We start from the raw sequence: 24,103 nt of genomic DNA, 5'->3' as shown, positions 1-24,103 counted from the left end.
GTCTTTGTCAAAATCTTTGATGCATATCTTGTGGATAAGCTAGAAGGATGTGAACTTGCCAATAGTACATTTAGTTGAATTCATAACTAGTTGTGTAAGCAGATGCCAGAAGTAGTTATTATTGAGTGAATATCTTGGAGGATGGCTTCTAGTGAAATACTCTTTGGCATATGGGCTTTTCTATTTGCTATATCACATTTTTACCAACTATTCAGATCACTGCATCCTTTGTGCATTGGTAAATGAACATAAGCCGTGAATCACTAATTGACAGAACTAGATTTAAGAAGATTTTGGCAGTTTCTGGACAGTTAAATTTAATAATTTAAGAGAGCTAAAGCAAAAGTGATATCTAAAACTGGTTGAAACAAGCAACTTCACAAGTGCATCCATATCTGTATGGATGTAAAAAATATTTATCAGTTCTTTCACTAGAAGAAGATGGCATCTTTCTTCATATGTCCTTTCTAGTTAATTTGGGTATTTATAATAGATAAAATAATTTATTCACTCAAAGTTGTTTTGAAAACAAACATTATTTTATATATCTTACCATGTTTTTCTAAGATCATTGAACTCATCATTTCTTTTAGCACAGTAATAACAATTAATAGGACAGCTGGTTAGAATAAAAGGATTGCTCTCAGTCCAAATAACTTTGGAGATATTAAACACTTATTTCAAAAAAGGAAGGACTTCACAAATGTGGAGAGAGGAATATGAAAAAATTGTATCCTACAATTTATCCAGCTATATATATCCTATAAAGGGAATGGAATTCTAAGGGAAAAATTCCCTAAAAGTAGATAAGAAGGAAGGAGGAAGAAGTGAGAGAAAACATCTTCACTTTTGCCTTAGATGGCAATTAATCAACCTCTTTGGAGGGAGGGAGAAAATTTTGAAATACAGGGTTTTGCAGGGGTGAAAGTTGAAAACTATTTTTCCATGCATTTTGAAAAATAAAAAGCTATTATTATCTTTTTAAAAAGAATAACATTAGTAGAAGCCTTCTCCTCCAAAAAAAAAAAAAAAAAAAAAAAAAAAAAAAAAAAAAAAAAAAAAAGGACTGTGGGAAGTTTTATGGAATACAGTAGAAGTATAAGACACATCTCCCATCTTCACAGATTGACAATCTCATTGGGAGAATAGTTAAATCATTGTCAAACAAAAAATGGTTGCCATGAATATTCACTGCTATACTGCGTTCCCTGGTGATGGATGGGAGGTTCTTTCTGTGGCAGAGTGGGGCTTGGGATGCTTTCTGAAAGATCATTTCTGACACATACTCTCTGTTCTGGCTCTGCTGCAGTCCAGGAGCTAAACCTGAACCAGGAGAGATATAGAAGGAGAGGAACGTACCACATGAGTCCCACATAACCTAAGAAACGTGAGAGGGACAAGCTTAGAAGACCCCCGATGTTTTCCATGGATCTCTGTGGACCTTTCTTTCCCTTCTCCCACACAGAATAACACAGAATTGGTTAACCAGGATGGGGTGATTTAAATGCAAAAAAGGCAGACATGTATGTTTGTCTCTTCAGCTATATATGGAGAGGATTCTTGATATTCACCTCACACACAGACTCCATCATGTTGTTTGCCTCAGGACAAGTTAAGAAGATTTAGGAAAGGGGAGGATTCCTCTAGAATGGAATCATTAGAGAAGGCCTCATGAAGGAAATGGCAGATCTGCTGCTTCTTGAAGGACAGGTAGAAAGGAAGAATTTTGCATGCAAAAGGAATAGAAGGAGCCAAGTGTCAGGCAGAAATGAAAATTAGAAAATGAGTAAAGTTTAATTCAGTTAAGCTCTGTCTAAACCTTTTAACTTTCTCTGGATTTGACCACTCCAGACCTGAGTTTAACTAGAAAATGGAAATAAAATGTATGTCATGAAATTTTTGTGAAGCTCAAATAAGAAGACCTGTATTAAGTGCTTTAAAAAAACCCCCATAAATATGGCAATTTAGAAAAAATTACAGTTATTTATGTATCTATCTATATCTATCTAAATGCGCATATATATGTCTCTTCTAGGTTGGATATAATGAATCATAGAGACTTCAATGCATCCATGACATTCTGTGTCTGTGATTATCTGGTCTGATGTATTATGTCATTCATTTGCTCTGTTTTTCTTTTCATGGCACTGAACATGGAAGAAACTGTGCAAACAGGAAAATCACCCAAAGTATCCAAATTAAAGATTTTGCAATCTGGGAAGAAAATAGATTTTTGTTTTTGGCACTTATTTCTATAACCAACCCGGAAAAAATTTCAAGGGGGAATTCCCCAACTTACCCTGGCTACAAATGGCCAACAGAGTCATGCCCTATGGTGAAAGATTTCTACAACTCTTGGTCTCTGTCCAGTGCCCAGCAAGCCTCAGAGCTAAGTCTCCCCACCAACCTGAGAAAGGAGAAGGACCCTCAAGTGAACTTCTGTTTCTTTGAGGCTCTGCCCTTCTTTCTCTTCCCTTTCTCACATCTAGGTCCTTGTGGGCAGGTTCTTTGTCTTTTTTTTCTTTTCTGTGGCTTTAGGACTAAACAAAACTGTTCATGTACCTGTAGGAGGTGACTGATCACCTTGAGAGCAGGGATCGCTTCCTTTTTGTGCATTTTTTAATCCCCAAGCAATAGGGATGAACCTGGCATCTAACAAGCACGCTGTCGAATAGTTTTTTGAATTGAATTGAATCGATTGATAGATCACCTCCTGAGAGCTGCTTGCTGCCTACCTGATTTCTGCAGGAGAATGGAAAAATTGGGAGGCAAGTCCCCAAAAGCTGAGTGGTTCTCTCTCCACATGGCTTTGGGTTTTCCTTAAAGCTGATTGAACTTGGTTAGAATGGAGGGGTTGCTGTCAGTCCAAATAACTTTGGAGATGTTAAACACTTTCTTCAAAAAACAAATGATTTCACAAATGTGGAAAAAGGAATATGAAAAACCCCACCAAAATAAAAGGGATTTATGAGTACTGGCAGGTCTCCCTGAGCCTCCATCTGCTTCCTTCTTCCAGTCTGACAGGAGCAATGAAGCTTGTCCCAAATCTCTTTCTCTTCTTCCTGGTCCTGGGTGTCAATAGCCAGAATTGGTTTCAGTGTTCTGGATTTCCTCAATCAGGCTTGCCTAGGAAAGGGCTCTTGAAGAACATGTCACCTTTTTTATTTTTTAAAATTATTTTATTATTATTATTATTTGTTATAGCCTTTTAATTACAAGATATATGCATGCATAATTTTTTCAGCATTGACAATTGTCAAACCTTTTGTTCCAACTTTTCCCCTCCTTCTCCCCATCCCCTCCCCCAGATGGCAGGTTGCCCAATACATGTTAAATATGTTAAAGTATATGTTAAATACAATATAAGTATACAGGTCCATACAGTTATTTTGTTGCGCAAAAAGAATCGGACTTTGAAATAATGTACAATTAACCTGTGAAGGAAATAAAAAATGCAGGTGGACAAAACATAGGGATTGGAAATTCTACATAGTGGTTCACACTCATTTCCCTAAGTTCTTTCACTGGTGTAGCTGGTTCAGTTCATCACTGCTCCATTGGAGCTGATTTGGTTCATTTCATTGTTGAAGATGGCCAGGTCCATCAGAATTGATCATCATATAGTATTGTTGTTGAAGTATATAGTGATCTCCTGGTCCTGCTCATTTCACTCAGCATCAGTCCATGTAAGTCTCTACAGGCCTCTCTGTATTCATCCTGCTGGTCATTTCTTACAGAACAATAATATTCCATAACATTCATATACCACAATTTATTCAGCCATTCTCCAATTGATGGGCATCCGCTCAGTTTCCAGTTTCTAGCCACTACAAACAGGGCTGCCACTACCATTTTGGCACATACAGGGCCCTTTCCCTTCTTTAAAATCTCTTTGGGATATAAGGCCAGTAGTAACAGTGCTGGATCAAAGGGTATGCACAGTTAAACATGTCACCTTTGATAGAGTTGCTTTGCATGAGAAGGGAAGGATGAGAGAAGGGAGATTGTCTTATCCACAGAAAGATGTCTGCAAAGAAAAGAGGGAGGTGGGAACAAATGCAGCCAGAAATAGATTCTGGTACCTGAGCAATGGCAATGGCAGCGTTGGTAGGTATGGTCCTTCCCCACTTGTCTCCCCACCCCCCACCTGATGGGAAGAAAGACTTTTTAGCTGCATTGGTGAGCCCCATGGTTATGAAACAAGAACGAATCTTTTGCTTAACTCAGGATGGATTTTGATGTTCTGGATCTTCTCTGAAAGAAATGGAGCAATAATAAAAGAGGAGATAAATACCACATTTTCAGGGGGAAATTATGTTTCCAGAGTCCTTTGTTTCATATTTTAGATATTAGCCCAGTGAAGTGCTATAAGATTCATCTTGATTTGTCATTTCCACTGGGGACCAATGGTAGGAAGAGATGCTTCCCCATGCCATCCATTTCAAAAAATCTTAAATCTAAGGGAAGTCTCACTCCCCACTAGGGCCAGGTCCATGTTGCCAGAGTCCTACTTCTGATTCGGGCTGCTTCTGCCATTGCTCTGCCCCTCTAGGTGTTGAGGACATGTGGAGAGCCTACCAGGACATGCGGGAAGCCAACTATAAAAATTCAGACAAATACTTCCATGCTTGGGGGAACTATGATGCTGCCCGGAGAGGACCTGGTGGGGCATGGATAGCTGAAGTGATCAGGTATGAATTTTTGAATGGTTCTGAAAATGGAGCATATTTGGCCTGTCTGGGGACTCTCAGAAGCTTCAAAAGCTGAACTTCCTGAGGCTGCTGCTTCTTCTGTTTCCCAGTGGCCAGAGTAGGGTTCTGAGCAGTAGCTATCAGTCTTGTCTGAGCAGCAGAGGAAAGCACCAGGGCTTCATGTGCTGTCAGTATTGACCTTGCATCAAATGAGAGACAGCTTGGGGAGAGGATGTGGTTTTTTCTTTTAAAGCACTTTATTTGTAGTTATTCTGAACTTGTCTGACACCATCACAGGAACATTTCCATATAGAAAGAATAACAAAATGGAAGTCTTTATCTGTCACTGTGAATCTCTGTTATTGCCGATTATAAAAACATATTATCTATTCAATATGTTAGTCCCCAAACTGTCCTGGTTGTCAGTGTCTACCCATAAACTTCCTTTTGTTTCCTCTGTGCTTTCTTAGATGCTTCACTGATGCTATTTTCTCTTTTCATTCTTACTGCTCTTTCTTTTTTTTCAGTAGTATTTTATTTTTCCAGATACATGGAAAGATAATTTTCAGCGTTCATTTTTGTAAGACTTTGTGTTCCTATTTTTTCTCCCTCCCTCTCTTAGTTCCCCTTTCCCAAGACAGCAAGCAATCTGATATAGGTTATACATTATTTCCACATTTTCACGCATAATAAAAATCAGCTGGTCTTCTTTCAAACTCTCTTCTCTGACAATATTATTATGAAAACTTTCCTTCATAACAAATTAATAATGTCAAGCTAAATTAATGCAAATTAATTAAATTAATATTTGCTTTGTTGGGAGTGTATATCTTATTCTTCCCATTAGCTTTCTGTCAACATGTGAGAAGCACATTTCCTCATGATCTTTTGGAGTTTTCTATGTTCATTGAATGGAGATGAGGCCCTCGTTTTAAAAATTTCTTTCTCTTTACAATGTAGTATCCATTGAATAAATGATTTTCCTGGTTTATTCTATTTCTATCTATATCCATTTATTGAGTATAGACCCAAGTAGTTTTCCAAAATGGCTGTACCAATTCACAGCTCCATCTACAGAGAACTAGTCTTCCTGCCTTCTATGGTCCAGCCCAGAATCATCATTTTCCTTTCTGGTTATCTTTTCCAATGTGATGTAGATGAGGTGGAGTCTTAAAATTGTTTTAATGTATATTTCTTTTACTATTTATGATTTGGAATTTTTTTGTATGACTACTGTTATCTTTTTTTCTTTTGAGAACTTTCCATTCATAGTCTTGGACCATTTATCTGTTGAGCATGGGCACTTGTTCTTATGTAACTCAGTGAGTATTGCAGTTATCTGGGACATCAGACTTTTGTCACAAATACTTTTTCCCCCAGTTAACTGTTTCTCTTTTAATTTAGCTTCATCCCTTTTGTTTGTGCAAAAATTGTTCAATTCTCTACAATTGAAATAGCTTATTTTCTCTCTCATTTTTCTACTGATTTGTTCTTGCACAAATTATGTTTCCATAATTTTTATGATTATGAAAGGTATGCCTTTCCATCTTCCTCTGAGTTGGTGATAATTTGGGTTTAATATCCATTTGGAACTTATTGTATATGTACTGTAAAGTATTCATCTAGATCTAATTTCTTTTCTTTTCTGAGGCAATTGGGGTTAAGTGATTTGCCCAAGGTCACATAGCTAGGAAGTGTTAAGTGTCTGAGATCAAATTTGAACTCAGGTCGTCCTGACTTCAAGGCACGTGCTCTATCCATTGCACTACCTAGCCACCCCATCTAGATCTAATTTCTACCTACCTGCTTTCCAGTTTTTTCAACAACTTTTGTTGAATAGTGAGATCCAACCCTACTTATTAGTATCTTTAGGTTTCTCAAATACTAAACTGCTATGCTTATTTATATTTTGTGTACTTAATCTGTTTTACTAACCAACATTTTTTAAAAAATAAAAGTAGTATGAAAGAGTTATGATTATTCTTTTGTACCATAGTTTCAGAGCTAGAACTTGTAGGCCTCCTCTTTCCCACGGTTTTTTGTTACTTCCCTTTAGATTTGTCATCATCCATTCCTCCAAATGAGTTTTGTTAATTTTTTCCCTAATTCTGTAAAGTAACACTTTTTTGTAGTCTGGAATGGTACTGAGTAAATCAGTTCATTTAGATAGCATTATCATCCATTAGCACAGACTAAGTGAAAATTATTTCTTTCTTTAAAAAGCAGCTTAATTTTATTTTCATTTTTGAATTCTTTCCCACTCACCTTGTCTTCCTCCACCCCCTCAGAAAGCAAGAAAAACCCACTACAAATTTGTATAAGCAAGCAAAACCAATTCCCTCCTTAGCCGTGTGAGGAGGATTTCTAAGCCACTTATTCCCATTAGGCTGGTTCTAGAAGGCAAAGGCTGCCTGGCAGGAGCTGAGTTGTGCACAGTACAGAATTAATCCCTGAGCCCAGCTTTGGGGTGCACGATTGCACGGCAGTACCACCAGCCAGGTTTCTATCTTCTCTTATTGGGTTGCCCTCTTTCTCATCAGAGATGAGGGAGATGGAGACCAGATGGACAGATCCAGAGACAAACCACTGATTTCTTTAAACTCCTTATCTTTCAGTGATGGCCGAGAGTTCTTACAAGGAGGCATCTTCGGCCGAAATATAGAAGATACCTTGAAAGACCAGGAAGCCAACAGGTGGGGCCGAAGTGGCAAAGATCCCAATCACTTCAGACCAGAAGGCCTGGATCCCAAATACTGAGCTGCTTTCTCCCTATTGTTTCCTTCCTCATATTTTTGTGAGATCCTCTGGGAGTCAAGAGCCTCCTGGGTGCACACAGTTGTAGCTGCTGCCATGTAGACATTCAATAAACAGCATTCTAACCCAAAATGAGCCTGCCTGACTCTCTCTATACCCAGGGTAAGTCTGTTATCTATGACACTTTGACCCTGAGTCTAGCTCCTGTCAAACCCCAGATGGGCATCATACTTTCTAGTCCATCTGAGCCTGGTCTTTGAATCACTCTGTTCCTGATTTTTGTTGATGTCCTAGTCACCCAAGAACATTTGTCCAAAGTGTTCTGTGATAAATCTTGAGGAAACATAAAATAATAAAATTTTTGGAGAAAATAGAGGTTCCCAACAGACTTCCAGTTGACACCCCATTGCTATTTCACTTGTCGCTTTCTTCTATATAATAATGCCATAAAACCCCTATTAACCTGTTCTTCTTTGCTACTGATTGCTTGGATTGTCCATTTCTCATTCTCATCTATTCCCAATATCTACCTTCCCTTCTCCAATGACCAATCCTAGTGCCTAGCCTTATTGATTATTGATTATTACCCTCAGTATTCTTTTTCTAGTACTTTGCTCCTTTGGGGACTTTTACTTGTATAAGGAACCATTGGAATCTATCTCTTATTATCCATTCTCCAACGTATGTATCTTTGGGGTTTTCCTTCAGTATTTGTACCATTACCAATTATTTTAAAATGTTGACAAAATAGTGATGGCCTATTCATCTTAATACTTAGAACAACAACAATAACAACTAGAATTTATATGATTTGAGGTTTAAAAGACACTTTAGAAACATTATTAAATCCCTGGAAAGTAAGTGTTATTATTATTATCCACATTTTAGAGATGAGGAAATTCAGGCAGACAGAGGTTAAGTGACTTACTTGCTAAGAATAACATAGCTAGTGAATGCTATGATCAAATTTGACCTCTGGTCTTCCCAACATTGTGTCCAATTCTTAAGCTACTTTCTAGCTACTTTCATCTTTTGTTTCTTCATGTCACATAACCACAATTTTATGCTCATTTTGTGACATACAATATCTGCCATCACAGTTGATCATCACATAATCTTGTTATTACTAAGTATACTTTCTTCTGGTTCTGCTCACTTCACATAGCATTAGTTCATGTTTTCTAGTCTTTCTGAAATCATCCTGCTGATCAGTTCTTATAGAACAATAATATTCCATTACATTCATGTGCCATAACTTAATCAGCCATTCACCAGCTGATGGGCATCCACTCAATTTTCACTTTCTTGCCACTACAAAAAGGGCTGCCACAAACATTTTTGCACATATGGGTCCCTTTCCCTTCTTTAATATCTCTTTGGGATATAAAGAAAACATTTTTGCATGCAACACTCTTGGCAGAGAAGTGGTTCTGGTGCAGCATCAGTTGAGTTGTATAAGAAAGCTTACATAGAGAAGATAAAACTGGATAGTAGTATGTATAAAAAAAATACCTGGGTTTTTTAGAGCAATATAGAACAAGGATATAATTTGGTGTGGTGGATAAAGTACCAACTCTGGAGTCAAGAAGACCTGGACCCCAACTTGGTCTTTGACAAGCATGGATTTAAGTTACAAATGAAAAACGACACTGATGAAATCACTAGTCGAGATCCAATAAATTCACAGTCGTTTCCAACCTTTGGACAATTTTCGATTTGATGTAAGAAGAAATTTCTTTCTAATTCAAATGAATAGGCAGCTTCAGGAGATGGTAGGTTCTGGGAGCTGAACTTAAGAGTTAGAAATATAGAGAACATATTTAGTTCACATTCACTATGGGTTGGGCCTTTAAAGCTGCTTCCAACTCCAAAATTTTGTATGCTGGTAGAAAGTCATGGCAAAATACAGTAATCTGGTGACGACATTCTCATACTGAAAGAAATAACATGACAAACAACACTCTGAGACAGGATACTTGTGCCTTGTGCCTTTGTTATCAATGAGGAGAAAACTAAATATAGTTAGATGTACTTCAGTTTATCCAACAGTTTGGATGTCAAGTTGTATATAAGTAGCATTTTTGTAAATCAATATTTGAAAATCCTGTGGTATTTTTTGTAAATACCTTCTAATTTATCAGTTTGAATCTAATTTTTCACTTATCAGAATTACAACAACCCCACTATCCTTATGGATTTTGCATGGTATATAACTGCTTTATTTCTCTGAAAATGCTATACATTATCTGGTTTCAAAATGATAAGAAGCAATGCTGAACAGCCCACATAACAGAAGCACCTTAAGAAAATAACTCTTTTGGGTGACAGAAGATGGAGCATAGTGTAGTGGAAAGAACCCGGTCTAGAACTAGAAGATCTGTAACTGTAATTTGGCTTATTGTTATGTTATTTATTTGAAATGATTTTGGATGAAATAACACATTTGTTTATACTTTCAAGTTACAAAGAGAATAATGGATAGCAAGAACTACTGAAATCTGACTGACAAATTGCCCAATATCAATGACTCTCCCCACATGCAGCTCACTCGGTCTTTCTACTGAACCCCCTGGAAAGTTGTCACTTTCCACCTCTGTCCAGAAGCCCCTGCCCCATCCCCTTCCTCTGAAGACCTGCCAGTGCTTCCTTTTGCAACTGACCAGCTGATTGTGGAAAACTTTGGAGATCCTTGTTCGTTCCTTTTTCAGATGCCGTATCCCTCTTATGGAAGATGTGATTACTCCTATGGTCCAGCATTCATCAGGAAAAGAAATGAAAGGGAGAGACAGAGAGTCAAGTGTGTCAATGAAGGCTATGCCCAGCTCCGTCATCACCTGCCTGAGGAATATCTGGAGAAGCGCCTCAGTAAAGTTGAAACCCTTAGAGCCGCCATCAAGTACTTACATTAAGTACCTGCAGTCTCTGCTTTATGGAGATGAAGTGGAAGGCAAGAAACCCGGGAAAGGTCAGGCTATTGTGGCAACTACCAGTCATCACATGGACCCTATTTTTACAATTGTGTAAATAGGACCAAAGTCTCAAGAAATCGTTTCCTAAGGGTACGGTGTTTATAGAATCAGACCATGTCTCTTACTGAACTTCATACTTTTCTTGTTAGGATCCTATCATCAGAAACAAGTTTGGAGGTCATTTACTTCAATCACCTGTCTGAATCTTACCTTATGTAGGATCCCTGGTAAGGAGTCATAATAAAGAATTTTTTGTAAAAAAAAAATAATAATTCTGCAAAACTGATCGATATATTTTTAAAAATTTGGCTACATACATTATATCACATCTGTGAACCTCCCATCTCTTCTAAGGAGTAAAAGAAATTGTCTTATTGTATTTCTTCTTTGAGACCAAGCTAGTTCTTGGTAGTTTTGCAGCATTCAGTACTGATTATTTTGTAGCAGTTCTTTCCATTTACATTGTTGTCGTTTTGTATATTGTTTTTCTGGCTCTGCTTATTTTATTCATTTAAATAATTTTGCTGCTTCTCTATATTCATTATATGTGTCATTTCTTATAGTATCAAATTCAGGCACACAGTGCTTTTAGCCATTCACTAACTGATGGGCATCTACTTTGTTTCCAGTTCTTCACTACCATGAAAAGTTCCACTATGACTATTTGGTGTGTAAGAAGATTTTCATTTAACAGACTTTCATTTTTTTTTTTTTTTTTTTTTTTTTTTTTAAAGCTGTGTTCTCTGTGTTTTCTCTAAGCTTAACCTCTCCAGGGCCTCCTCAATGCTTCTCAGAGTTCCTTCACCGTCCTGCTAACACTGTCTTGGCTCAGGCTGGTTTACTGTCCTAGAAGCGTCTCCCACCCGGGATCTGATTTGGGAAAGGGGAGGGTTTAACCCGGCGGACACTGCAGAGAAGTCTCTGGCAGACCCACACACCGCGATTCCTTTGGCTACTGTTTTTCAGCAACAGACAAGAGGAGAGCCTGGGGACTGTCGGAAAGGGGGCACAGCCCGGCTCGGCGTCGGGCTTGGCTCAGAGCGCTGTCTCTCAGGAGGCGTGGGGGGGGGGACACGGGGATAACTTTGGGGGAGCAAGGAGATGAATCTCTCCCTTTCAAGCGCGTCTCTCTCGGCCCCGAGGGAAGGAGAGGCGGGAGATGCGCTTTGGGACGCGGTGGGAGCCCGGCTTTAGGCAGCGGAAGGAGCCTCCATTTGCTGACCAGCGTTCGGTGCTTGCATTTGCCGAGGAGACCTGGGTCAGATTGGACCTCAGATACCCACTGGCTGACGGGCAGTTCCCGGAACCTCTGCCCCAGTTTCGGGCCGAGGAGACCCCAGGACGGGGGAAGCTGATATCGGCGACGGGCTCGTGGAGCGTCTGAGGAACGGGACGGCCCCTTTTCGGGGGCCCTTTAACCTCTGGACTGCTGTGAAAAAAGGGGATCGGGTTCAGGGACCTGAGGTCCCTCCCGCTCTAGCCTGTCAGCCTGTCGTCTGGGAAAACTGAGGCACCTTCGTTGCTTCCCATTACTCCCCACTTTCATCGGGTCCCAGGGCGGGCTGCAGGTGGGGGTGGGGAAGCGCCTGAGGTCCCGGTCTTTCTGTCCAAACCTGCCTGACTCCGCCCCGTCCAGCTGCCGCCGCGCCCCCGTGGGCCGGAGCTTCAAGTCCGCACATGCTCGGAGGGTCTTCAGGCAGAGCGTTCCAGCTGGCCAAATCTCCATGGCAACCCGCCTAGCCCGGCCCCTTCATTGCCCCCAATTACTCTCCATATTCATTCGGTTCTTAAGGGAGAATTCCCTCTTTGTTTTTGGAGGCAAACTTTGGGGCGGACCGAGAAAGCGGCGACGTATTTGGAGCTCGGCTTTAGAGAATCACTTCGGCAGCCGAAAGGAGAATGGGTTGGAGTAAAGCCAGAGTTGAGGCAGACGGACTGACCATCGCTATTGCAGTTGTCCAGGCGTGAAATGATAAAGACCGGCGCCGGAGGCTTTAAGTATTTAAAGATGGCAGGGTCAGAGGAGAGAAGGGGGCGTCCCTGAGAGATGCTGCAAAGGTAAAAATCTATAGGCTCTTGTGACACATCGGATAGAGGGTGTGAGGGACGGTGAAATGTCAAGGTAAACCCCTCAAGTGGGAGCACGGGTGGTGCTGCCCCTGATGGTCACAGGAAATTTTGAAAGGATGGAGGGTTTGAGGGGAAAATAATGAGTTCAATTTTAGAATTGGGCCATTTAGGATATGGCTTATAGGTGTTTAAAAGGTAGCAAGAGATGGGACATTGGAGAGAGATTAGGGCGGGAAACATAGATTTGAGACTCATCAGCACAGGGATGATAATTAAATTTAAAGGACCTGATGAGATCCCCAAATGAAGTAGTCTCAAAGGAGAAGAAAAGAGAGCACAGAACAGATGTGGGACCTGAGGGACAGCCATGGGAAGAGGGTCCAGCAAACAGACCGAGGAGGGAAGGACTGAGAGAACTGAGAGAGAGAATGGTGTCCTGGAAAACGTAGACCGAGGAGAATATCAAGTCTGATCAATAATGTCAAAACTGGGGAGAAAAGTGAATTCCTAACCAATGAGGAAGCAACAAAAGCAATTATCGGGAATCCCTTTCCAATAAATAAAATTGGCAATTTAAATAATATGAAAGAATAATTATAAAAATATAAAATGCCCAGATTCACAGTACAGGAAATAGAATAATTTTAAAAAGAGGTCACTATTAAATTTCTTAGCTTTCTGGGGTTAAGCGGAAGTTAGAGATACTGTGGATTTCTGTTTTGTTTTATTTTTTATTTTTTTTATTTTTTTGGCAAAGCAGTAGGGGTTAAGACACTTGCCCAGGCTCACACAGGGTAAGTGTTAAATGTCTGAGATCACATTTGAACTCAGGGCCTCCTGACTTCAAGGTCTGTGCTCTATCCACTGTGGCATCTAGCTGTCCCATAATGTGTATTTCTAATATTTTTCTATAAAATCTCAAATCCAGATTTTTCATTGTGATTCTGAAGAACCCAATTCCTTTATCCTCTTTCATTTTCCTATCTCTAAGGAAGTCTCTATTCCTTACTTTTTATGATTTCCATCAATATTCTGTTTCAGCCACTCCCAGAAGTCACACCACAGACTCATTCATTACATTTGAAGCAAACTTTGGTTTCTAGGATTCTCACAATTTTTCCAGTCCTCCCCCATTGCTCTCTTTGCTTCCCGACCATTATCAAGCTCATCACACATAGAACGAAACAGCTTCATTCTTTGCTCGGATGTTTATTGAATACAAAGCATGAGTCTAAAACAGAGAGGGCAGATGCTCCATCCAGGTGGCACAGAAAGGAGGGCAGGGAGGGGAAAAGAGGAGGGAACAAGTCATCTCAGTATTTGGGGTCCAGACCACGGGGCCTGAAATGATTGGGGTCTTTGCCACTCCTGCCCCATTCATTTGCATATTGGTCTGCATCAGAGTCTTTGCCACTGCTGCCAAATTGCAATGATTCTCGGCCATCACTGGAAAACAGGAATGTAGAAAATAGATGAAGCAACAGATTTTGTATTAGGGGATATATGGAAAAGGAGAAGGAAATATCATCCCATAGTGAGTTTTTATGGAGTTTCATCTTCTGCATATTCAAGGAAAGCTGACATGGGGATTGATTACCTGATCACTTTGGCTGCCCAAGCCCCACCAGGTCCTCTCCGGGCAGCATCATAGTTCCCACGAGCATGAAAGTACTTGTCTGAATTTTTAAAATTTGCTTCACGCATGTCACGATAGGCCCTCCACATGTCCCCAGCACCTAGAAAAAGACTTCCTTGAGTCAAACTGGAAGGTAGACCAATCATATAAATTCAGATTTAAAGATTGGTATTGGGGTAGCTAGTTGGAATAGTGGACAGAGTACTATCCCTGAAGTCAGGAGAACCCGAGGTTAAATCTGGCCTCAGACACTTAACATTCCTGGCTGTGTGATATTGGGCAAGTCATTTAACCTCAGTTGCCTCAGGAGAAAAAAAAAGATTGATCTTCCTGGGCTCTCCCTAGTTCCTGGCTGCCTCTCCCTAGTTTGATGATACTCATGGAAATAGTATGTGGAAATAGATTACCTACATTATTAAAAAAAAAATAAAACTTAGCATTTCTAACACTGAATTTGAAAATACAATTCAAAATTTGTCATTTTTGCCCCGGTTTAAATATTGAACAGGTTGAAAATTATCCATGTGTGTATTTTGAAAATAAAAGGCTAATTAAAAACAACAAAAAATATTGACTAGTATCCATGTGTATCTTAATCTATCTCTTCATTATAACCTGTATGGCTGGTGTATGGAACTATAGACTCTTTGCATTTAGGGTCGGCCCCATTTGCCCAAAACCTTCCGCTGCCCTGGTACAAGGTTCTGTATTTCATTGCAACTTCTCTTCATTCCTGTCCTTGGTCTTTTTCAGAGAAGAGGCCTGCTTTTGTGTAGAACACAAGCCCATCCTGGTGGTCCTCTTTCTTAAGCTGGGCAGCAGAGCCCCTCTGATAAACTCGGATACTGATACTACCAAGCCCTGAAGCACCGAGGCTCTGGCTTGGATTGTCCAGTCATTGTTCCCAGTGGGGAACTTGTGGTGGGAAATTCTCCTTCACAAGGACTGGCACCTGCTCTAGACCTTCATCTTGGAGAGGTGTCTGGGCACTCAAAGGTTAGGTGATTTGCCCAGGATCACAGAGACAGTGGTTTCAGAAGCAGAATATGAACGCAACTCCTCTGGATTTCCCTGCCACCTTGATAAATATTAAGACTGGAAAATGACATGGTTACTGTGGAAATGGTGCCCAATTAATATATAAGGGGATACTGAAAGAGCTCATGGTTTTACAGACAGAGCTTACCTTGACCAGCCTCCTTTAGGAATCTTGCAGAATCTGTAAGCCAATTTTTGCTCTGAACACAGTAGAGCACAGAGAAGAGGAGGATGACCGTGATGAGCTTCATCTGGTCAGATGGGCTGTAGTTTAGGAAGAAGATAATCAGGGAGAGACAGCAAAGCCCATCACTTCCCTTGTGACAAATATTTTAAGACCAAGGAGCCTACTTTCTCATTTTCTTTTGTTTTCATTTAAATTACAATTATTTGGCATTTGGAAAATCTAGAAACACCTTATGGAAAATTCTTTCTCACCCTTCACCCATTTTTACCACCCACTATGAGCCAACTCTGAGAGAGACACATTTCTATTAGCTTATTGGGGTCATTGCTAAATTCACTAGACTTTGTTCCCCATTTCATGCTGTCCAACAGAGGCTCACTGAGCCATTTGGCATGCCATTTATTGAGAGCCTTTTTTGTTGCTAATGCTAAGGAATCATGAAACATGGTTCCTGCTCATGAGGATCTTTAAATCAAGTTGAAAAAAAAAAGAAAAGGATCTATTGAGAATAGAAGAGGAAAATGCCTCATGGAGATTTGAACTCACGTGTGTTCTCTCTCTCTTCCTTCCTGATCTGTAGGGAAGCTGAGGGGAGACTGCAGCTCTTTAGTGGAGGAAAGGGCTGTTATTTATCCAAGTCCATTATTCAAAGGAACCAATAGGAAGCCAGCTTCAAAAACAGAACACTGAAATTTTGGAGATTCCCACATTGGCATCTTTCCAGATTGCACAACCAAAACCTTTGATTTCTTGACTCTTTTTTAAAAATGTGCATATTTTCTTCAATTTTTAGTTAGACTTGCATTTTATCAATACCAAATAAAAATATGAATATTTTTCTTATATTAATATTAATAAAATATTAGATTGTACTATTCCACCTTCCATTTCTGTTATTTAATTGCAGTGATTGTAGTCCACTTTTTAATCTCTTGGGGGGAGGGAGATAGGCTTTGTCTAGTTCTTCATCTTCCTGAGGAAGCAGAGTTCCATGAGCTAGAAGACACTACTTAAAAATCTCTGGTTGTGGATCATTTTTGATAAGGATTCAGCCTCCATAGTCTGAGCCCATAAGTAAACCTACACCCATAACTTGATTTCCCATTTTTTAGGCCATCTGGATGTGCTCCCCAATCCCACCATCCCTCATAATGCAATGTGCATATTCTAGTGCCTGGACCTTTCCTCTTGTCATATCTCTGACAATTCCCTCCTCCCTGTCTAGAACATCCTTGGAGACCCAGATAAAATGCCCTCCCTTCCATGTGGCTCTAACTGTGATTACTCCTGGTCATGAGAGTGGTTGTGGTTATCAACAGCACCAAGTTAATCATGGGCTCCAGGGCCCAGTAGCACCATTGAGTTCCCAGAGGGGATGTGGTCAATAGAAACTTTAATGTAGAGGGACTGGGAGAGGAAGGTATGTGTCAGCTGCATATTCTAATTTCGAGCAGGAATTGGAAAATGGTGCAATCATTTCAGACAGCGCTGGAAGGAAGGAAGGCTGTCCCTGGCTCCTGAGCTTGGCCATACCTCTTAACAAAGGCCTGATTCCCTAATGCTGGCTCTTATTTCTCCCACTTGTGGAAAAGCTTCAAAGTGCTTCACATGCTCTCTGTATTCCCTTATCACTTTCAACTCTCTGATCTGGCCACTGCCTTTAATCTCCTTCCAGTCCTGGCACTTTGGGGTCCATCTAGGTCACTCTACCTTCTTTCTGCATGACTTAGACACAACTCGCAGGATTGTTCCCCTGAAACTTGCATTTCAATGATGATGAGCATCAGTTTCAAAAAGGTCGGTTTGCTCATATTGGCTAACTCTCTTTACATTTCCACATCATTTTATTTTCTAAAAACCACAACCAAATACTATGTTTTAATGAAAAGGCTTTTGTTTTTGTTTTTGCCAGTACCAGGAACATTTTCACTTCTCTGGCTTATTGCCTCAATGGACATAAGCTATAAACTTCATTATTTGAGACAGCCTAGATTTTTGTTGCCAGTATCTGTTTCAAAGTTCTGATTCAGGGAAGTAATAGGTTTATTTCAGGTCAAGGGAAGCAGAGAGAAAAAAAAATCATGATTGGTGTTTCTGATTAGTATAATTTGTATTACTTTCTCACTCAATATTAAACTGACATTATTCTATGAGTATAAACATTATTTACCTTAATGGGCAATTTTTGAATAGGTTATTAGTTCTGACAGTGAATCAACTTGTGCATCAACATTGTTGTTATCAATAATATTAGTCTGTCATTTGCATTTTTCCATCTGATAATGATATATCAAGGGATGAAGTCCCCAGATTCCAGTCTTTTATTCACCATGTTCTCTTTCTTTGGTGCCCATTATTGAGATCTGCTGACCTTTTTTGGACTTTTACCTTTTCCTGAAATGGAATTGTTAGGGCTTTCTCTAATCACCAGCTAGGCCAATATACCTTAACTCCAACCTTGGCAAGAGCTGGAATAGTGACACAATAAATCTTTAGTTTCATGGCTTACTGGAAATAATTAAATATTTGCTTATTTACCTTTTGCTACCAGGGCCAAAGATTACCCAAGAATCTTGGACAAGCCCTTTCAGAAATGAGTGACCCTAGCAAATTCAGTTGCTCTCAGAGAACTTTTTTTTTTAACTAAAAATTTTACATATTCACTTTGAACTTGAATTTAAAAAAGAACCCCATGAGTTAAGTTAAAAATGTTACATAAGGGACAAGGGTTGTTACCTATTCTGGTGCACATTTTATATTACAATAAATATAAGATGTGTCCCAGATTAGATAATGAGCATTATTGGAAAAAGTTGTCCGGTCAACCTGGAATGACAAACTAAGGGATTTATTCATCACACAGGACAAGTAGGGGTCGTACAGGATTCTAAATAGCACAAGGGCTCACTTTACTCTGGTGTTTCCATAATATTATCCAATCTATCCAGAAAAAGTCTTTCTTTTTAGAAAAATCTGAGAAAAACAAAATCAAAGAAAGGATATGACAATGGATTGAGGTATATTTGAAAAACAGAAATAACAACTGAGAGCAGAGAGGAAAAAAGAAACATTTAAATAATTTTTCATTGTTTTTTTCTGTAGAGAATGATGATCTTTGAACTGGAAAGGGCATAAAATATATGATTACTGTGGAAGTGGTGCCCAATTAATATATAAGGGGATACTGAAAGAGTGCCTGTGAACTCTTGATGCATTTAAATCACCTGACTTTGTTGAACATCTTATATTACAATAAATATAAGATGTGTACCAGATTAGGTAATGAACATTACTAGAAAAATTGTTGGGTCATCCTGGAATGACAAACTAAGGGATTTATTCATCACACAGGACAAGTAGGGGTCATGCAGGATTCTAAAGTAGCACAAGGGCTCATTTTACTTTGGTTTTTCCATGACGTTATACAATCTATCCAGAAAAAGTCTTTCTTTTGAGAAAAATCTTCTGAGAAAAACAAAATCAAAGAAAGAATGTGACAATGGATTGAGGTAGATGTGAAAAACAGAAATGATAACTGAGAGCAGAGAGAAAAAAGAGATATTTAAATAATTTTTCATTGTGTTTTCTGTTGAGAACGATGGTCTTTGTTCCGGAAAGGACATAAAATACATGGTTACTATGGAAATGGTGCCCAATTAATATATAAAGAGATACTGAAAGAGTATCTATGGATTCTTGACGCATTTAAATCACATGAATTTGTTGATCTACATCCTGGAATACTGAAAGAACTGAGTTGGGATGGTTTTGAAAGTTCAAATAAGACAGAAGAATATTGGGGTGGGGTAAATGCGGTGCAGATATTCATCAAAGGAAAGATAGTGGATTCTGTAGACAGGACTTCTTGAACTTTTTCCACTTGTGACCCCTTTTCAGCCAAAAAATTTTTACACAACCTTGATAATAAGTTATAATTTTCTTGGATCTCTGTGGACTTTTCTTTCCCTTCTTCCACACAGAGTCACACAGAATTGGTTAACCAGGACTGAGGGGTTTTAAATGCAAAAAGGCAGAAATGTATGTTTGTCTCTTCAACTACATATGGAGAAACTGCTCACACACAGACTCAGTCCTCTTGTTTGCCTCAGGAAGTCAGGAAGATTTAGGTATGGAGAGACTCCTTTAGAATGGAATAATTGGAGAAGGTCTCATGGAGGAAGTGGCAGATCGGCTGCCTCTTGAAGGACAGGTAGAGAGGAGGAAGCTTTGTATGCAAAAGAAATAGCAGAAGCCAAGGCTCAGGCATAAATGAAAATTAGAAAATGAGTGAAGTTTAACTCAGTTGAGCTTTGTCTAAACCTATAATTTTCTCTGGGTTTGACCACTCCAGACCTAAGTTCCTTTATCTAGAAAATGGAAATAAAACGTATCTCATGAAGTTTTTGTGAAGTCCAAATAAGAAGACCTGTATTAAGTGCTTTTAAAAAAAACCTTAGGGGCAGCTAGATGGTGCAATGGATAGAGCACCAGCCCTGAAGTCAGGAAGATCTGAGTTCAATTATGATCTCAGACACTTAACACTTCCTAGCTGTGTGACCCTGGGCAAGTCACTTAACCCCAAATTGCCTCAACAACAAAACAAAACAAATAATCCCCATAAAAGTAGCAATAAAAAACCCAAAATTACTCATAGTTATTTGTCTATCTAAATATATAGATATATATATCCTCTAGATTGGATATAATAAATCATAGAGACTGCAATGCATCCATGACATTCTGTATCTGTGATTGTCTGGTTTGATGCATTATGTCATTCATTTGCTCTGTTTTTCTTTCTATGGCACTGAACATGGAAGAAATTGTGCAAACAGGAAAATCATCCAAAGTATCCAAATTAAAGATTTTGCAATCTGGGAAGAAAATAGATTTTTGTTTTTAGTACTTATTTCTATAAGCAACCCGGAAAAAATTTCAAGGGGGAATTCCCTAACTTACCCTGGCCACAAATGGCCAACAGAGTCACTCCTTATGGTAAAAGATTTTTACAACTCTTGGTCTCTGTCCAATGCCCAGCAAGCCTCAGAGCTAAGTCTCCCCACCAACCTGAGAAAGGAGAAGGAGCCTCAAGTGAGCTTCTGTTTCTTTGAGGCTCTGCCCTTCTTTCTCTTCCCTTTCTCACGTCTAGGTCCTTGTGGGCAGGTTCTTTGTCTTTTTTTTCTTTTCTGTGGCTTTAGGACTAAACAAAACTGTTCATGTACCTGTAGGAGGTGACTGATCACCTTGAGAGCAGGGATCGCTTCCTTTTTGTGAATTTTTTAATCTCCAAGAAATAGGGATGAACCTGGCATCTAACAAGCACACTGTCAAATAGTTTTTTTTTAATTGAATTGAATTGATTGATAGATCACCTCCTGAGAGCTGCTTGCTGACTACCTGACCTCTGCAGGAGAATGGAAAAATTGGGAGGCAAGTCCCCAAAAGCTGAGTGGTTCTCTCTCCACATGGCTTTGGGGTTTCCTTAAAGCTGATTGAACTTGGTTAGAATGGAGGGGTTGCTGTCAGTCCAAATAACTTTGGAGATGTTAAACACTTCCTTCAAAAAAAGAAAGGATTTCACAAATGTGGAAAAAGGAATATGAAAAAACCCACCAAAATAAAAGGGATTTATGAGTACTAGCAGGTCTCCCTGAGCATCCATCTGCTTCCTTCTTCCAGCCTGACAGAAGCAATGAAGCTTGTCCCAAGTCTCTTTCTCTTCTCCCTGGTCCTGGGTGTCAACAGCCAGAATTGGTTTCAAAGCACTGTGGATTTCCTCAATCAGGCTTGCCTAGGTAAGGGCTCTTGAAGAGCATGTCACTTTTGATAGAGTTGCTTTGCATAAGCAGGGAAGGATGAGAGAAGGGAGATTGTCTTATCCACAGAAAGAAGATGTCTGAAAAGTAAAAGGGGGAGGTGGGACCAAATGCAGCCAGAAGTAGACTCTGGTACCTGAGCAATGGCAAAGGCAAGGTTGGTAGGTATAGTCCTTCAACACTTGTCTCCCCACCCCACACCTGATGGGAAAAAAAGATTTTTTAGCTGCATTTAGCATTGCATGGTTATGAAACAAGAATGAATCTTTTGCTTAACTCAGGATGGATTTTAATGGTCTGGATCTTCTCTGAAAGAAATGGAGCAATAATAAAAGAGGAGATAAATACCACATTTTCTGGGGGAAATTATGTTTTCAGAGTCCTTTGAATAAAAAAATATGAAAATATTTTAGATATTAGCCCAGTGAAGTGCTATAAGGTTCATCTTGATTTGTCATTTCCACTGGGGACCAATGGTAGGAAGAGATGCTTTCCCATGCCATCCATTTCAAAAAAATCTTGAATCTAAGGGAAGTCGCACTCCCCACTAGAGCCAGGTTCATGTTGCCAGAGTCCTACTTCTGATTCGGGCTGCCTCTGCCATTGCTCTGCCCCTCAAGGTGTTGCGGACATGTGGAGAGCCTACCAGCACATGCGGGAAGCCAACTATAAAAATTCAGACAAATACTTCCAATACTATGATGCTGCCTGGAGAGGACCTGGTGGGGCTTGGATAGCTGAAGTGATCAGGTATGAATTTTTGAATGGTTCTGAAAATGGAGCATATTTGACCTGTCTGGGGTCTCTCAGAAGCTTCAAAAGCTGAACTTCCTGAGGCTGCTGCTTCTTCTGTTTCCCAGTGGCCAAAGCAGGTTCCTGAGCGGTGGCTATCAGTCTTGTCTGAGCAGCAGAGGAAAACACCAGGGCTTCATGTGCTGTCAGTATTGACCTTGCATCAAATGAGAGGCAGCTTGTGGAGAGGATTTGGTTTTTTCTTTTAAAGCATTTTTTATTTGTAGTTATTCTGAACTTGTCTGACACCATCACAGGAACATTTCCATATAGAAAGAATAACAAAATGGAAGTCTTTATCTGTCACTGTGAATCTCTGTTATTGCCGATTGTAAAAGCATATTATCTATTCAATATGTTAGTCCCCAAACTGTCCTGGTTGTCAGGGTCTACCCATAAACTTCCTTTTGTTTCCTCTGTGCTTTCTTAGATGCTTCACTGATGCTATTTTTCTTTTTTCAATCTTACTGCTCTTCTTTCGTTTTTTTCAGTAGTATTTTATTTTTCCAGATACGTGTAAAGATAATTTTCAGCGTTCATTTTTGTAAGACTTTATGTTCCTATTTTTTCTCCCTCCCTCTCTTAGTTCCCCTTTCCCAAGACAGCAAGCAATCTAATATAGGTTATACATCTACAATCCTTTGAACTATTATTTCCACATTTTCACGCTTAATAAAAATCAGCTGGTCTTCTTTCGAACTCTCTTCTTTGACAATAATTTTATGAAAACTTTCCTTCATAACATATTAATAATGTCAAGCTAAATTAACACAGACATTTGCTTTGTTGAGAGTGTATATCTTATTCTTCCCATTAGCTTTCTGTCAACCTGTGAGAAGCACATTTCCTCATGATCTTTTGGAGTTTTCTATGTTCATTGAGTGGAGATGAGGCCCTTGTTTTTCAAATTTCTTTCTCTTTACAATGTAGTATCCATTGAATAAACAATTTTCCTGGTTTATTCATTTTCTGTCTATATCCATTTATTGAGTATAGACCCAAGTAGTTTTCCAAAATGGCTGTACCAATTCACAGCTCCATCTACAGAGAACTAGTCTTCTTGCCTTCTATGGCCCAGCCCAAAATCATCATTTTCCTTTCTTGTTATCTTTTCCAGTGTGATGTAGATGAGGTAGAGTCTTAAAATTGTTTTAATGTATATTTCTTTTACTATTTATGATTTGGAATTTTTTTTATATGACTACTGTTATCTTTTTCTCTTTTGAGAACTTTCCATTCATAGTCTTGGACCATTTATCTGTTGAGCATGGGCACTTGTTCTTATGTAACTCAGTGAGTATTGCAATTATCTTGGACATTAGACTTTTGTCACAATGACTTCCCTCCCCCCCCCCCCAATTAACTGTTAATCTTTTAATTTACCTTCATCCCTTTTATTTGTGCAAAAATCGCTCAATTCTTTATGATTGACATAGCCTATTTTTACCTTTTATTATTTTCTCTACTGATTTGTACAAAACTTTCCCTTTTCATAATTATGAAAGGTATAATTATCAAAAGTATCCCCTTCCTTCAATTTGTGTATTATTTGAACTTTTATTCCCAGGTTTTATATCCATTCAGGACTCACTGTGTATGTGTTCATCTAGATCAAATTTTTGCCTAGCTGCTTTCGAGTTTTTCCAATAGTTTTTGTTAAATAGTGAAATCCAACTTCACTTATCAGGGTCTTTGCCTTTCCCAAACACTAAGCTGCTATACTTATCTATGTTTTGTGTACTTGATCTGTTTTGCTGATCAATTTTTCTTTAAAAAAAAAAAGCAGTATGAAAGAGTTATAATGATTATTCTTTTGTACCATAGTTTCAGAGCTAGAACTTGTAGGCCTCCATCTTTCGTACTGTTTTTTGTTACTTCCCTTGAGATTTGTCATCATCCATTCCTCCAAATGAGTTTTGTTATTTTTTTCCCCTAATTCTGTAAAGTAACACTTTTTTGTAGTCTGGAATGGTACTGAGTAAATCAGTTCAATTAGATAGCATTATCATCCATTAGCACAGACTAAGTGAAAATTATTTCTTTCTTTAAAAAGCAGCTTAATTTTATTTTCATTTTTTAATTCTTTCCCACTCACCTTGTCTTCCTCCATCCCCTCAGAAAGCAAGAAAAACCCACTACAAATTTGTATA

The 24,103-nt window shown here is 39.1% G+C and overlaps 1 protein-coding gene, 1 non-coding gene and 2 pseudogenes across 2 annotated transcripts; 3 read left to right on the top strand and 1 right to left on the bottom strand.

The window, feature by feature from the left end:
* The first annotated feature begins 3,029 nt into the window (after nucleotides 1-3,029).
* On the top strand, nucleotides 3,030-7,571 carry LOC116419036 (annotated as a pseudogene).
* Nucleotides 7,572-9,665: 2,094 nt separating this feature from the next.
* On the top strand, nucleotides 9,666-11,110 carry LOC100933249 (annotated as a pseudogene).
* Nucleotides 11,111-11,482: 372 nt separating this feature from the next.
* On the top strand, nucleotides 11,483-22,430 carry LOC100915706. Its single transcript, XR_004230029.1, has 3 exons — nucleotides 11,483-12,472; nucleotides 21,025-21,140; nucleotides 21,782-22,430. It is a non-coding gene; the product is annotated as an uncharacterized LOC100915706 (transcript).
* Nucleotides 13,674-16,001, bottom strand: LOC100932984 (serum amyloid A protein). Its single transcript, XM_003773572.4, has 4 exons — nucleotides 15,892-16,001; nucleotides 15,307-15,422; nucleotides 14,082-14,220; nucleotides 13,674-13,930 (listed from the first exon to the last, which is right to left on the bottom strand). The coding sequence occupies exons 2-4, from the start codon at nucleotides 15,407-15,409 to the stop codon at nucleotides 13,798-13,800; spliced, it is 375 nt and encodes a 124-aa protein (XP_003773620.1). The 5' UTR covers nucleotides 15,410-15,422; nucleotides 15,892-16,001; the 3' UTR covers nucleotides 13,674-13,797.
* Nucleotides 22,431-24,103: the final 1,673 nt, after the last annotated feature.

This window comes from Sarcophilus harrisii, chromosome 6, assembly GCF_902635505.1.
Source record: "Sarcophilus harrisii chromosome 6, mSarHar1.11, whole genome shotgun sequence".
Taxonomy (NCBI): domain Eukaryota; kingdom Metazoa; phylum Chordata; class Mammalia; order Dasyuromorphia; family Dasyuridae; genus Sarcophilus; species Sarcophilus harrisii.
This window is presented reverse-complemented; position numbering and strand designations above follow the sequence as displayed.